The 15,951-nt window shown below is 49.5% G+C and overlaps 1 protein-coding gene and 1 non-coding gene across 7 annotated transcripts in view; both read right to left on the bottom strand.

Moving 5' to 3' along the window:
- ZFR (zinc finger RNA binding protein) overlaps nt 1–15,951 on the bottom strand; it is a 67,842-nt gene that overhangs the window by 37,151 nt on the left and 14,740 nt on the right. For 3 of the 6 annotated variants that reach the window (XR_011317923.1, XM_069745991.1, XM_069745992.1), the window contains exons 2-10: nt 10,074–10,204; nt 7,162–7,243; nt 5,685–5,961; nt 5,477–5,606; nt 3,682–3,903; nt 3,276–3,520; nt 2,710–2,901; nt 2,048–2,315; nt 1,778–1,965 (exon numbers count right to left, since the gene is read on the bottom strand). Coding sequence is in view for 4 of the 6 variants with exons in the window: in XM_069745991.1 (XP_069602092.1) it covers nt 1,778–1,965; nt 2,048–2,315; nt 2,710–2,901; nt 3,276–3,520; nt 3,682–3,903; nt 5,477–5,606; nt 5,685–5,961; nt 7,162–7,243; nt 10,074–10,110 (1,641 nt within the window). In the remaining 2 variants the exon portion in view is untranslated. Of the gene's footprint in view, nt 1–1,777; nt 1,966–2,047; nt 2,316–2,709; nt 2,902–3,275; nt 3,521–3,681; nt 3,928–5,476; nt 5,607–5,684; nt 5,962–7,161; nt 7,244–10,073; nt 10,205–15,951 lie in introns of all 6 variants that reach the window. The other 3 variants (XR_011317922.1, XM_069745989.1, XM_069745990.1) reach the window with 1 other exon arrangement.
- On the bottom strand, nt 2,980–3,110 carry LOC138660493 (small nucleolar RNA SNORA66). The gene has a single exon (XR_011317885.1). It is a non-coding gene; the product is annotated as a small nucleolar RNA SNORA66 (small nucleolar RNA).

Raw genomic sequence — 15,951 nt, 5'->3', positions numbered from 1 at the left:
GTGTGCACTGTTGCTCCATTCTGCTATACAAGTGCCTGTTCTGTCGATCGATGAGAGTCCCGGCGGTTGAACCCCAATAGGGTGCATTTGAGAATCAATAGGTTACATCCCCAATAAATGCTTGAACTTGAAGGTTAATAAATTATCACCTATCCACTGGTAACGGTTGTTACCCGTTTTCACCAGAGAAAGCCTTTGAAGAACATCAAAGTTTCATTCCTGATACTTAAAAGTTATGGCTTATGTCGGACCACCATCGATCCAGAGAACTAGGACCCTTCACTGCCCAGAGGTAATTAAGCAGTGGGGATTGAGCTACTGCCTCGTTCATGGTCCTTGCGACAGTCCCATAAATAAGGAACGGAGCAGAGGTGCCCCTGCACGCTCCATAGGAACGGAGCAGAGGTGCCCCTGCACGCTCCATAGGAACGGAGCAGAGGTGCGCATGCACGCTCCATAGGAACGGAGCAGAGGTGTGCATGCACGCTCCATAGGAACGGAGCAGAGGTGCGCATGCACGCTCCATAGGAACGGAGCAGAGGTGTGCATGCACGCTCCATAGGAACGGAGCAGAGGTGCGCATGCACGCTCCATAGGAACGGAGCAGAGGTGCGCATGCATGCTCCATAGGAACGGAGCAGAGGTGCGCATGCACGCTCCATAGGAACGGAGCAGAGGTGCGCATGCACGTTCCATAGGAACGGAGCAGAGGTGCCCCTGCACGCTCCATAGGAACGAAGAGGTGCGCATGCACGCTCCATAAGAACGGAGCAGAGGTGCGCGTGTAAGCTACAAAGGAACGGAGCAGAGGTGCGCATGCACGCTTCATAGGAACGAAGAGGTGCGCATGCACGCTCCATAGGAACGGAGCAGAGGTGCGCATGTAAGCTCCAAAGGAACGGAGCAGAGGTGCGCATGCACGCTTCATAGGAACGAAGAAGAGGTGCGCATGCACGCTCCATAGGAACGGAGCAGAGGTGCGCATGTAAGCTCCAAAGGAACGGAGCAGAGGTGCGCATGCACGCTTCATAGGAATGGAGAAGAGGTGCGCATGCACGCTCCATAGGAATGGAGAAGAGGTGCGCATGCACGCTCCATAGGAACGGAGAAGAGGTGCGCATGCACGCTCCATAGGAACGGAGCAGAGGTGCGCATGTAAGCTCCAAAGGAACGGAGCAGAGGTGCGCATGCACGCGCCATAAGAACGGAGCAGAGGCGCGCTTGCACGCTCCATTGGAACGGGGCATTTTGAAGCCCCTTTTTTTTTAATCAGTACGTGATCAGTAAGTTATCAAGCATCCTGTGCATGGGGCACACCTTTCAATGTGGGGAAAAAAATCCATAAAGGTGAGATAACTACCAAGGTGACCGGAAATAAATGCAATATGAAAAGTGTTCATTTTGCAGGTAAAAGACTAATTTCAGATAACTGCAGGAATGATGGCTGCCAAGCGTCGGATTGTGAGCGAATACTGATGACATTTTCTCTTGTTAGAGATGGTTTCACTTGGAAATAAGAGAAGAGCGGGGGCTCCGGGACGCAGCTGCCAAGAAGCCGAGCAGCTATGTGTGTGGGAAGCAGGAGGGAGAAAGATGCAATGCAATATGGTGTTTTGAAAAATTCAATACCCATGAGAGTGACATTTTCTCCTGACCCCAGATAGCACTTTTACTTGGCTGAGCGTTAACAACCAAGGCATAATTTAACGATTTGTTATATAGGTGCTGACAGCGAGGATTCCTGCCTACATGGCGATCATGTAACCTGGGAACGCACCTCTTCAACATAATCATGGCCAACAGGCTGGACATCGCTCTGCAGGGCGGCCAGGGTCTGTGCCGCTTCCGACATAGGATCCATCTTGACTTCCTGAGATTGCACGCTGGAGTTCGCTGCGACCTTAGCGCCGTCTGTCATCTTACCGTCATCGCTCTTCATTCCAGTGGACTGTAACTTATTCCCCCCTAGGAATGAACGCACAATGAATACACGGAGGACGGAGAGTCGGAATCATAGCACCGAGGACAATATTTATCCCCCACTTGCCTATGAAGGTTATTTTTGGTGTGGTTATTTTCTTCAAGATGCTGTTGGAGGAGATGGTAGACATTTTACTTGCGCTCGGGGAGCTGCTTGAAGTGGACGTGAGCAGTTTTGCAGCAGCTGTGGTAACTGAAGCGCTTCCGTTAGTGCTGGAGGTGCTGCTGGATGAGGACGCGTTCTTGGAGACAGCTGCTGAAGTGACAGATTGGTTCACCACATTTGGTTCGGTGGATGGAATGGGTTTGCCGAGCTTCGTGTGCAGCTTTACAACCTAGAGAGGGTACAAATGTCAAGTTTGAGAGGCTGGAAAAAAAAAATCCATTCGTGGATATCTTCATATTAACAAGACTGTTAAAATTAGTACTCTAACTTCTCCTATGTTGAGGACTTGCAGACGAAATCCCTCCAAATAGGTCTCAGTCACTTCCTCGCTCTCCACCTCCATCATCTTTGATAAATGCATTGTATGAGATACAGCCTAGCACTACTCACCCTGCCTCCTGCTTGTGAAAGGAGACACCCATCAAAAGCAGGAGGCGGGGGAGACAGGCTGATGCAGTACCACATATTACACAGATTTTTGGAGGCTATGCTCGCTTGTCTGTAGTGGCTGGATTTTTTTTCCAACTGCGTTGTGTGTAGCCATTAAAGAAACACAAATGTACCTTCTGGTGCTTAGCACCTCTGATGTGGGCAGCATACGCATCTGCCCCTGTGCAAGAGACATCACAAAGCTCACAGCGGAGCTGATTCTGGGTCCCGCGGATAGCTGTGCTGCTGCTGGTTGTGTTTTGGGAGGCTTTTAAGGCGGCTTCTTTTTTCTTGTGCTTCTGGCCTTCTAAATGCTCCTTATAGGTCTGTTATTTATCAAAGAAAATGAGACAAAAGACGAAATTGTCAAACACAAGTGTCAAATCGGAATGGTCACAGACTAAGCCTGTTATGTAGAAATATAAAGCCACAGGAACAATCCTGTTGCCATTTTCAATTTCTACATCAGTTTCTGTAGCAAACGTGTTCCCCTCGCTTCTGCGACTGGCTGCAGAGCTAGTGATCTAGTTTGCAAACGACTGCGGAAATGTATGGCGGAGACACAAGTCGTATGCACTGCTGTAGTACGTGCGAGTTACTACTTTCCTAGACCTTTATCTAGGCTAATAACGCGGCACGGTGAGATCACAGCGGCGCCCGCTGAGCCAGATAATGCCATGTAAACAGATCTATGGGTCACCTGGGGTCCGGCACAGCTAATCTTGCAGACATCACAGTAATGGATCTGAGGTGGCTTCGGTGGCTGCTTAAGCTTAAGTTGCTTATTCTGAAACGGAGGCTTTTTTGTAAAGCTGGTCCCGGTCCAGGCCGCGGTGGCCGCGGCCGCAGCTGCAGCCGCCGCTTGTTTTTGCTGTTGCTGCTGCTGTTGATAGTAGGAAGATGCGGCTGAATACACCGCGGCTTCGTAACCAGAGTAAGTCGCACCTGTTGGAATATTTGGTAAATATCATTATCGATAAAGACAGGATCCATTCACGTTGTAAAAAGCAAATGTAATGATATGTACAGAGCCCTGCGTGTATGTAAGACAGCGCTAAGTGGAGACTGATAGCGCTGCCCCGTACTGGCTGGCACGGGCTACTTACCAGAGTAGGTGACAGCGGTTGTGCTGTAGGTGGCGCTCTGACTGTAGGAGGGCATCACGGTGGCTGCGGCAGCGACAGGTTGCACAGTGGAGGAGACGGGGTAGATGGAGAAGGTGGTGGTGACCGGACAGTGGTTGGCAGGTTTGATTGCCGTCACTTGGCGAGTCTGCTGCGCTTGCGTGTACTGTGCGGCACCCTGGCTGTAGCCAGCCTTGGGGGCAACTGGAAGAGACAAGGCGAAAGGAGCTGGTACACAAGAGGAAGAAGAGATGTATTGCAGAAAACAAGGGGGTTTAGTTGCTTGCTTCTAGGTAACTGTTTATAAACTTAGCAGTAAAATATCTGTACAAGTCTGAGTGGTTGAAAGATAGTTATTAGTGATGAGTGAACGTGGTGGGATAAGCTGTTATATGACCGAGTGTCTTCGGGGTGCTCAAAAAATATGTTCGAGTCCCCGTGGCCGCATGTCTCGCTGCTGTTCAACAACCACACACATGTAGGGATTGTCCGACAAACTAGAAATCCCTGCATGTGTTCCAGCTGTTGAACAGCCATGAGACGTGCAGCTGCACGGACTAGAACATATAATTCGAGCACGCCAAAGTCATCCAGTAAGCACCCGAGCATGCTCAGATAACACCTTATCCCAGCACATTTGCTCATCACTAATCGTCATCTCTCACCAACATTAACAGGCAGCATTACTGCTGGTCACAAATATACAGCGTGTGCATCCAGTGTGCAAAGAAAAAACAGGAGGTTTCACATTCTGTGTGCAGACCATGATCTCCAGACCGGCTGGGGGGTCCGTAAATCACAAACTGCGTCAATACTCGCCTATGCCAATAGGATCCACCTGGATCCAGGGCTGGCCGCTCCGTGGTCTGCACCTACACAGGGAGAGGGGAAAGAGCAACTGGTGAACTATTGCACCTGGCCGAAAAACCCACTTAAAAGGGTTGTGCCACCATAAAGAATACATTTAACTAAGCAGAAAACGTGGAAATAAATGGTTTTGTAATTTACTGTTATTAAAAATTATACTCCGTTCAAAAACTAAAAACTTTCATCTTCTGAAGTACCCCCCCTGGCGTTACCCCATTATGGCCGACCTGCTGAACGGAGTTTAATTCTTAATAACCAAGTTACGAAACCATTTATTTCCACATTTTCTACTTAGTTAAATGTATTCTTTATGGTGGCACAACTCTTAAATGGGTTTTTCGGCCAGAAGGAAAAGTTCCCCAGTGGCCCTGTCCCCTCTCCCTGTGTAGGCGCAAACCATGGAGCGGCCGGCGCTGAATCCAGGTGGCTGCTGGGAGGCAAGTATTACTTAGGTAGCTTTTTTTTTTTACAGCAGCAAACTTTATATTATGGCCCGACAACCCCTTTAAACAACTTTGTTCCTTTTCCTCTTTTTACAACATTGACTTTAATAAAAACGCCTTGTGCCTTAGAAGAGCAAAACAGCAGGAAAGTTGATAGAAACCAAAAAAACTCCACAATACTCGCCTGTCCCCGTGACCGCTGCAGACTATGGGCAGGCACAGCAGAGATGCTGGCAGATATAGTGATTGGCAGCAGCGGTCATGTATGGGAAATCTTTGCTGCAGGTAAGTAAGCTAAGAGCAGCAGGGACATTGCAGCCTTGTCACTGGAGTGCAGAGAACTGAACACAAGGGTTTAATTTTTACCAACTTCCCTGCCATTTTCAATGGGTTTTTTTTATAACTTCCCAGACAGTCCCTTTACCATTTCATTACTATCCCCCAAAGGGTATGATAACGTGACCTACCTGTCTGGTAGTAGGAGTCGGCCACGGACGGCTGGGGGGCCGCGGCTGCAGCGGTGGCAGTCGGTTGCTGGTAGTACTTGCTGTCGTACGCCACTGCGGGCGCCGTGGTCCTGACGTAAGAATACGAGTCCTGGAGGAATAAAGTCAGGACATTATTACGTGATTGGTGTAGAAGTCCAGGATGAGTCCTGCGCCTTTGTTACAGTACCTGGTAGTTCTGTGTAGTCACGGGGGGCGGTGGCGGTGGAGCCTCCTGCTGCCGCTGTCCGTAGCCGTAATCTGTGGCGGTATGAGCCGTGGGGTAGCCACCGTAAGCTGTTGCAGCAGCCGCCACAGCGACTGGTGCGGGTCGAGCTACGGCCACGGTGGCTGCTGCAGGGGCATATGCCGCCGTGACCGTGTGGGCAGCTACGGGAGCCTGGTGCACGGTGTAACTACCCACGGTTGTTGGATGGGAATAGGCAACTCCGGACGCTGGCTGCTGGCTGCGGAGAAAGGAGACAAGTTAGCTTCGCGGTAGGAGACAAGGGGCGAGCGCCGAACTAAAGAAGGGCAGATCTGCGCGAAGACGGAGGAGCTCAATGTCTGCGGTAGGGGCAATGCAAGAGGACCTAACCACCTCCGAAAAGTACCAGCTATATCAGTGGACGATGCCCGTGACCAATGTAGGCTGATTACTAGACTGTGGGACTGGCTGGTACAGAAATGTTTATACATGGGAGACCCAGGAACAACAAAGTCAATGTGTCCCTGCACATAAGGGGCACATCTGACACAGGATGGCGGCTGTTAAGTGTTCCTCTGCCATCTTATGAAAGAGGAGTACAGGAGAGCGAAGTGGCTCATAAGTGGAGAAAGCGCTGTGAGGATTCTCCGCTGCTGGTGACAAGACAGAGCGGTTATGCACACTCCCTGCCACATTCTGACTAGACGTGTGCGACCTGACAATGCTGCGCAAGTCTAGTTGGAATGTGGCCGGGAGTATGCATATTGCATGCCCTCCGTGACATAATCGCTCAGTCTCTGGAGATCCCGCACAGCGCCCGCTGCATGTGATGTGACACATTGTGACTACGGACTTCAGGGATAAACCTGGACAACCCCTTTAATGTACATGTGGATTTCCCAAACCAGGAAGCAATAGATTAAAAAATCCTAAACAATAAAGTGTGAACACAGCAATATTTAAATAAAAACCATGGTATGGTACAGAATACGGGGCCCAATGAACCCGGGATGCCCTGTACGGACTGGGAACACAAGGCGAGTATTGTGCTGCTATACTATGTGTGTGGACGCCATGTAACCGGTGAGATGGTGACTCCAAGCAAACCATACAACAGCCCCTCTCAGCCACTGTGCTACCCCCTTGGATGTACTATGCTGCCGTATATTGCTTCCTGAGTATTGACCCCCGTCCTATCGATATCTGTATCATACGATGCTCAGTGCTGCACCATGCTTCACACTGCACATCTTCTCACCAGTATATTAGAGGAACGTAGTAACTAATGGATGACTAGTCCTGCAGTATGTGCAGGTGTAGGAACTATGACCGCAGTCCCATTTTTCAGGGTCAGGTGCACTTATTTTAGCAAACATGTTCCCCTCGACTCAGCCACGGCGAGCCGGCCACAACATTCACCACCATGTCCACAACCTTCAGAAGGGGATCAGTCTCCTACCTGTACTGAGCTGCCCCACCGTGGGTAAATCCAAAGTAGTTGCCAGTAGCCATTTTGGCTTCTTCACCCAGCCGGCTGGGCACTGATGTGGAAGAAAAAAAAAAAATAGATATATTCCATGAGTTGTATGAGCGGAAGATACAAGATAGAGACACAAGCTGCCGGCGAAGTAATGACGGATGGAGCGAGGTGCCAGACACAGAGTTGCGGGCGCCAGAGTTAGCGAGGTGCACGCGTAGAAATGGCGGACGGAGCAAGTTGTGGGCAGCAGACGCAGTGAGTTGCGGGCGCTGGAGGTGGCGAGGTGTACGCGCAGAAATGGTGGATGGAGCGAGGTGCGGGCACCAGACGCAGTGAGTTGCGGGCGCTGGAGGCGGCGAGGTGCAGGCGCCAGAGTCAGCAAGATGCACGCGCAGAAATGGCGGATGGAGCTGAGGTGCGGGCACCAAACAGTGAGTTGCGGGTGCTGGAGGTGGCGAGGTGCGAGCGCCAGAGTCAGCAAGGTGCACGCGCAGAAATGGCGGATGGAGCTGAGGTACGGGCACCAGGCGCAGTGAGTTGCGGGCGCAGAAATGGCGGACGGAGCAAGGTGCGGGCAGCAGACAGTGAGTTGCAGGCGCCGGAGGAGGCGAGGTGCGGGCGCCAGAGTCAGCGAGGTGCACGCGCAGAAATAGCGGACGGAGCAAGGTGCAGGCAGCAGACACAGTGAGTTGCAGGCGCCAGAGTCGGCGAGGTGCACGCGCAGAAATGGCGGGCGGAGCAAGGTGCGGGCAGCAGACACAGTGAGTTGCAGGCGCCGGAGGAGGCGAGGCGCGGGCGCCTGAGTCGGCGAGGTGCACGCGCAGAAATGGCGGACGGAGCAAGGTGCGGGCAGCAGACACAGTGAGTTGCAGGCGCCGGAGGAGGCGAGGTGCGGGCGCCAGAGTCAGCGAGGTGCACGCGCAGAAATAGCGGACGGAGCAAGGTGCAGGCAGCAGACACAGTGAGTTGCAGGCGCCAGAGTCGGCGAGGTGCACGCGCAGAAATGGCGGGCGGAGCAAGGTGCGGGCAGCAGACACAGTGAGTTGCAGGCGCCGGAGGCGAGGCGCGGGCGCCTGAGTCGGCGAGGTGCACGCGCAGAAATGGCGGACGGAGCAAGGTGCGGGCAGCAGACACAGTGAGTTGCAGGCGCCGGAGGAGGCGAGGTGCGGGCGCCTGAGTCGGCGAGGTGCACGCGCAGAAATGACGGACGGAGCAAGTTGCGGGCAGCAGACACAGCAAGTTGCGGGCGCCAAGGTGCAGAAATGGTGGACGGAGCGAATTGCAGGCTCCAGCGAGGTGCGGGCACCAGACACAGCGAGTTGCGGACCCTGTACACAGGATCCTGAAACTACTGAGGGTTGATCTATTACCGCCTGTAAGTGACACAGCAGCCGAGCCGCGGCCTCCACATTACAGCCGAGAGCCGTCTGACCAGCAGCAGCCGCAGCGATCATTAATGCAGCAGCCTGACATTTATTTTTAGGACTTAAAACCCAGATACTGATCAATAGAGCAGCCTGGAGATGACGGAGGAAAGTGTAGTGGGCATGCTCTGTGACCTGTGCAGAGGTCACTGTGCAGGGAGGGGGAGGTGGTGTGCTGATAACACGGCTGACGAGAAGTGTTCTGTAATGAACAAGCTGGCTCTGCCTTCTCAGACTCTGTAGCTCTAAGCTTTGTCTTTTTAATATAGAAAATTAAATGGAAAATTATTAGGAACAAAAATAAAAACCCACCACCACTTGGTTTAAAAGGTGTTGTTGAGAATTAAACCGCTGTTGATTGGTCATCAATCGATGGGCTCCGACATCCGGCACATCGATCATTGTACAGAGCTGGAGAAGTGTGGCTCCCTGCATTGCTTAGAGGCCGTTCATGCCCGTATGTGCCATTCATCTTACAGGGAATCAGCACAATGTAGGGGCAGAGACCCTAAATACAGCGATGTGTCGCTTCCTAGGCCGTTATGCGGTTTCAATCTAATCAGTGTTTTATCAGCAGGATATTATCACTACAGGACTAGGTGTCTCGTGCCTCCTGGTTTGACCACGCCCCCACCACTGATTGGCAGCTTTCTGCTCATGCACAGTGTAACACAGAAAGCAGCCAATCAGTGGTGTGGGCGGAGTTATACAGGGCTTCGCATTCAAAGCTCTGATCTGCAGCAGAGAGCACTGATTGTATCACAACTGCTGCACCCAGTAAACTAAGCGACACATTGCTGGAATCAGGGTCTCTGCCCCTGCATCATGCTGCAGTTAGACGACATAGCAGAAACCTGCTGACTGATTCTGTTTAACAGGAGACAATTATCTGCACAGAGCAAGGCTGTTGCAACTTGCAGAATCAGAGAGAGCCCTTGTTGAACTGGCAGGCACTACAAGTGCGAGGAAACATGCCGGACACCATTATATCAGCACGGAGGCTCGTGTGGCATCTTCCACCCCACAATATTAGGACAATTTGGCAATGGTTACGCCTCGTGCAGGGGCCGAGGTGTAGGAACACTGTCTTCGGAGTTCCCCTGCCTGCACCAAGCACTACATCAGCTCTCCATATTAACGGGAGAGCTAATTATCGTATCACTGCACTCTAGGAAAACTTTTCACGCGTTTTTTAGCTTTGGTCGGTGACCGACCACATTGGCCAGAGTGTTGTCAGTTTTTGATTCGGCCAAATCATACGCGCGTCTGAACGAGCCCTTAAACCCCGGAGCTCAGCTGCCTCTTTGTTTTACTGCCCCATTCACAAAAGTTCTAAAAAGTTTTCTGAAACCGCAGTTGCAAGTAAAGGATTGTATCTAACACACCAGAAGAAGCAGAACATCCCGTTAGAAGAAACTGCATCCTTCGCTTTCTGCAAGACAACAAGACGTGCGGCCGGGTACTTACCATAGGTGAATGAGACTACGGGGCATATAGGAATCATGGGGTCTTCTTTCTGTTATCAAGCTAGACAATTTCAAAGCCTGGTCATAACTCCCACGGGTGGGAGTGAGAAGTCACGGGGCTGGTGCCAAAACCTGCAAGAGAGGAACGGATTCAATTACCGGGAGACGAAATTCCAGAGCAGCGAGGCTGCAAGCCGCTTACTGTAATCTGCAGTCTTACTGCTCGGCGCTGATTAGGAGGAGAAATCTGGAGGCGCAGCTTCTCCTCCCCTGATCACAGGCGCGCGCTGGGGAAGGTCGCACGACAAACAAGCCCGTCACATCGCTAATGATGCAATCAGGACGCGGGCTTCATTACCAGCGGACCGTGCCCCCCACACGGGTCACAGGGGGTCACCGACAAAGGAGACAACTGTGCAGACGACACCCATAACTAGTAATGAGAGGACACCGAGGTCACCAAGGAGACAACTTCCCGACCCTTTTCCGTTTTTTCAGCCCCATAATTTTATTATTTTCCCATAGGCACATGAGGGCTTGTTTCTTGGCGAGACAAATGACACCATTCACTTTACTGGAAAAAGGGGAAAAAAATTCCAAGTGTGGCAAAATAGCAAAAAAAAATCTCAATTATTTTGTGTTTTTGTTTTTACAGCATTATATGGCAAGGACCTGCCAACATGATTCTCCGGGGCAGTGTGATCATGTAGATACCAAACATGCAGAATCTTGTTTTTTATTTAAGTGGCAAAAAATGTTTGGAAATTCATGGAAATTTTTTTCCCCTAGTTTCACTATTTTTCAAAACTCAATGTTTTTCAATTTTTTTTTTTCAAGCTTATTTTTTTTTATTGATACTAGTGAAGAGCAAACGTGCTCGGATAAGGTGTCATTCAAGCAAGCTCGTGTGCTAACCGAGTGTCTTCGGTGTGCTAGAATAATAGGTTGGTGTTCCCGCGGCTGCATGTCTCATGGCTGTTAGACAGCCGCAACTCATGCAGGGATTGTCTAACAAACAGTATTTTTAATGTCAGGTGTAGCGGCCTGTCTCCTGGTATCTGCTCCATGCTCTGGACAATGTGCTGACACATACAGTTACCCCCTTTTTGTCACAGCTTGCATTGATGTGCCATCCTGGATGAGCTACACTACCTGAGCAACTTCTGTTGGTTGTAGACACTGCCTCATGCTACTGTACCACTAGGGGTGAGAGCAATGGCAAAATGCAAAAACGTCACCAAAAACAGCCAAAAAGGATGAGAACAGAAAAATGGTCTGTGGTCACCCCCTGCAGAACGGCTCCTTATAGGGGTTGCCTTACTAATTGTTTCTACTTGTTGTCTGTTCCATTTGCACAATAGCAGGGGAAATTGATTCACAATCGGTGTTGCTTCATAATTGGACAGGTTGATTTCACAGAAGAGTGACTGACATGGAGTTACATCGTGTTGTATCATAGAAAGTTAGAGTTGGAAGGGACCTCCTGGGTCATCCGGTCCAACCCCCTGCTCAAAGCAGGAGTCACTAAATCATCCCAGACAGATGTCTGTCCAGCCTCTGTTTGAAGACTTCCATTGAAGGAGAACTCACCACCTCTCGTGGCAGCCACTCGTGGCAGCCTGTTCCACTCATTGATCACCCTCAATGTCAAAAAGTTTTTTCTAATATCTAATCTGTGTCTCCTCCCATTCATTTTCATCCAATTGCTTCTAGTCTTTCCTTGTGCAAATGAGAATGATGATCCTTCTACAATGTGACAGCCCTTGACATATTTGTACACAGCTATTAAGTCTCCTCTCAGTCTTTTCTGCAAGCGAAACATTCCCAGATCCCGTAACCATTCCTCATAGGACATGGTTTGCAGACCGGTCATAATTCTGGTACAAGTGTTCCTTTTATTTTTTAAGCAGTGTATAATTCAAAATATGAAATATACATGGCCAGTCCATTCCTCCCTCACTGACAAGTGGTATGCAAATGAGGCTGAAGAGCTATGGTAGATCTGAAACCTCTGTTACTCCAGCTCTATTCCCTGCCTCTTCCTCCACTGACAGCCTCTCTTCTGTGTGACTAGAGACAAAGGGAGCCATCAGTCAAAAAGGAGGTGGCAGCCCTGGTCAGGGAATAGAGCTGGAGTGACAGAAGCTTCAGATCTACCATAGATCTTCAGCCTCATTTGCATATCAATTCAAACCCTGATTTCTCAGCAACAGAGGAGCGTACTGGCTATGTAAAGGCATTGCTGGACTTGTCTTAGGGTACCGTCACACAGTGGCATTTTGATCGCTACGACGGCACGATTCGTGACGTTCCAGCGATATCCTTACGATCTCGCTGTGTCTGACACGCTCCTGCGATCAGGGACCCCGCTGAGAATCGTACGTCGTAGCAGATCGTTTGAAACTTTCTTTCGTCGCTGGATCTCCAGCTGACATCGCTGAATCGGCGTGTGTGACGCCGATTCAGCGATGTCTTCACTGGTAACCAGGGTAAACATCGGGTTACTAAGCGCAGGGCCGCGCTTAGTAACCCGATGTTTACCCTGGTTACCAGCGTAAACGTAAAAAAAACAAACACTACATACTTACCTTCTGCTGTCTGTCCCCGGCGCTCTGCTTCTCTGCACTCCTCCTGCATCCTGTGTCAGCGACAGCCAGCCGGAAAGCACAGCGGTGACGTCACCGCTCTGCTTTCCGGCTGGCGCTCACAGTCAGTGCAGGAAGCACAGCGCCGGGGACAGACAGCGGTAGGTAAGTATGTAGTGTTTGTTTTTTTTACTTTTACGATGGTAACCAGGGTAAACATCGGGTTACTAAGCGCGGCCCTGCGCTTAGTAACCCGATGTTTACCCTGGTTACCGGGGACCTCGGGATCGTTGGTCGCTGGAGAGCTGTCTGTGTGACAGCTCTCCAGCGATCAAACAGCGACGCTGCAGCGATCGACATCGTTGTCGTATCGCTTCAGCGTCGTTTCAGTGTGACGGTACCCTTAGAAAGAACTACATGGGTATATAAATCCTGCTGAAAAAAATTTCCTTCCTAATGATTTTGCTGTCTAAAACAGGCTGCCAATCACCCGACAAATGAGCAAAACACTTGTTCACTGTATGAAATGATCAATTGATCACTGTTCTCGGCGGCACATTGTCTTGTGTAAACAGGACTTGTGCTACCGAATACAGGTATAATTTATTGCTAGAGTGGTCTTCCCATGCAAATAGGCTAAAAAAAAAAAAAAAAAGGAACGATAAATTATCGCCAAAAAATCGTCCAGTGAAAACAGACCTTTAGAATCATTTTAACTCGAGGAAAAAAAAAGAAAGAAAAAAAAAGAAAAAAGGGTGCAAAGACAATGAATCAGAGCCTGTGTCCCTACATATACCATCCCCCGACTGATTCCGACCACTTACAATAATAGTCTAGTATATAGTAAATGGAGTAATGGTATACCAGAAAAAAAGATAAGAAAGCAGATGCACTCACCAGATGCAGTTACAAAGCGTCCTTTATTTCAGTGCCAGCCGGCACATAATTCACGGCACGGGGGAGAGGGAAGTGGACAGGGAGAGTGCGACAGGTAAGACGACGGCCGTTTCGCGCTGCCTGAGAGCGCTTCTACGGGTCTATGGACCCGTAGAAGCGCTCTCAGGCAGCGCGAAACGGCCGTCATCTTACCTGTCGCACTCTCCCTGTCCACTTCCCTCTCCCCCGTGCCGTGAATTATGTGCCGGCTGGCACTGAAATAAAGGACGCTTTGTAACTGCATCTGGTGAGTGCATCTGCTTTCTTATCTTTTTTTCTGGATTGTCATGGACTATTTTTCTGCAGATTGCACCTCCTGGTTCATTTCTTAGACTGCTACACACCTCGTTGGTTTGTCACCGGTTTTCTCTATTTTTTAGAGCTGTGCCGCTCTCTCTTTCTCTTTTTGGGAGTAATGGTATAGTAAAAGTTTGCTATAAGATTTTCGACAGAACAGTGGGCACAATCTCGTGTGTGTAGAGGTGACCACCAAACGTCAGCTGGAAAGAATGGTCTTGGTTTTAGCTTCACTGACAGAGCGTAAGGACATGCTACAAAGGACATGACAGGTTCCCTTTAAGGACAGCCCATAGACTTTATATGTCCTAGCGGTCACCACTTTGCTCTGAACTGCCCTAAAACATCAATGCACAGTGAGCTGCTTGCACGACATCGTGCAGCTTCCGAGAGGTGAGCCGGGGGTTACACACAGCCGAAATCTCTGCCTTCATGACCACTTCACAAACAAAGCTGAACAAGTGCTGTATAGAAAGTATTGAAAGCACTGACAGTGCTTCCTTCTCCGGACCCAATGATCACTGGGTGTAGGGAGTGAGCAGGAGCTGCCGGATCTAGTCATCAGACATCTTTGCTATATGCAGCCAGGACTGACCTAAAGGATAATATCTCTTTTTTTTTATTAGAGGCATGTAAAAGTTAGAGCACCCCTGGTCAAAAATAGAATTATTCTTACCGTTAATTCGGTTTCTAGGAGCCTTCCACGACAGCCACCAGGAGGTTGTCTCCATTCCCTAATGGGGGACAGGAAGCACAAGAGGTTAAAAACCCCTCCCACCTCCCATTAACCAGTGACTTACAACTGAACCCATAGCACCGGTTACCTTTAGGTTCTCAGAAAAATATCCAAGAACATCGGGAGGGAATTAATGCTGTCGTGGAAGGCTCCTAGAAACCGAATTAACGGTAAGAATAATTCTATTTTCTCTAGTAGCCTTCCACGACAGCCACCAGGAGGGATGCCAACCAATTCTGTATTTAGGGAGGGACCACAGCTTGAAGAACCTTTCGGCCAAAAGCAAGATCCTGATTGGACCAGAAATCCAATCTATAATGTTTAGTAAATGTGTGTAGAGAAGACCATGTTGCTGCCCTGCAAATCTGCTCCGAAGAAGCGCCAGCCCTTTCAGCCCAAGAGACGGAAGTAGATCTGGTGGAATGAGCCTTTAGGCCCGCAGGAACAGCAATATTCTGATTTAGGTATGCTTCAGAAATGGCCTTTTTTATCCAGTTGGCAATGGTACTCTTCGCTACCTTCTTGCCTTTGTTTCTGCCAGAAAGATGAACGAAGAGATTTTTGTCAATTCTAAATGATTTAGTATAATCTAAGTAGTATAAAACTATACGTCGTACATCCAAAGTATGGAACCTGTGTTCTTCCGGATTTGAAGGATTGTGACAAAACGATGGGAGGACTATGTCCTGTGATCGATGGAATTCTGACACTACCTTCGGTAGGAAACAAGGATCTGGACGGAATACGATGGAGTCATCTCTTATGGTAAGATAAGGCTCTCTAATTGAGAGAGCTTGTATTTCCCCCACTCTTCTTGCGGTAGAAATTGCAACCAAGAAGGCCGTCTTGCAGGACAGAAGATGCGAGGAACAAGATGATAGTGGCTCAAATGGAGGAGCCGTAAGACCCTTTAGAACTATGTTTAGGTCCCAGGATGGCACAAAAATTTGTTTTCTTGGACAATGTCTTGATGCCGCGACCATAAACCTCTTTATCCAACGATGACCTGCAAGATCCTGATCGAAGACGGAACTCAAGGCTGACACTTGAACTTTCAAGGTACTTGGCTTCAGCCCTAATTCTAATCCCTTTTGTAAAAAATCTAATATTTGTGAAATATTAGGATGAAAAGGGTCAGGTTTATGAGGATGACACCACGAGGAGAATATTTTCCAGATTTTTCCATATATGGCATTGGTAATAGGTTTCCTAGATTTTTGTAGAGTAGAGATTACTGACTCTGAAAGGCCCTTAGCTCTTAGTACCTGGGCTTCAATAGCCAGGCTGCCAGTTTGAACTTCTGTGGCTCCGGGTGATAAAAGGGG

The sequence above is a fragment of the Ranitomeya imitator genome, chromosome 1 (genome assembly GCF_032444005.1).
Source record: "Ranitomeya imitator isolate aRanImi1 chromosome 1, aRanImi1.pri, whole genome shotgun sequence".
Lineage (NCBI taxonomy): Eukaryota > Metazoa > Chordata > Amphibia > Anura > Dendrobatidae > Ranitomeya > Ranitomeya imitator.
The sequence above is the reverse complement of the archived record's forward strand: the minus strand, read 5'-3'. Positions and strand labels throughout refer to the sequence as shown.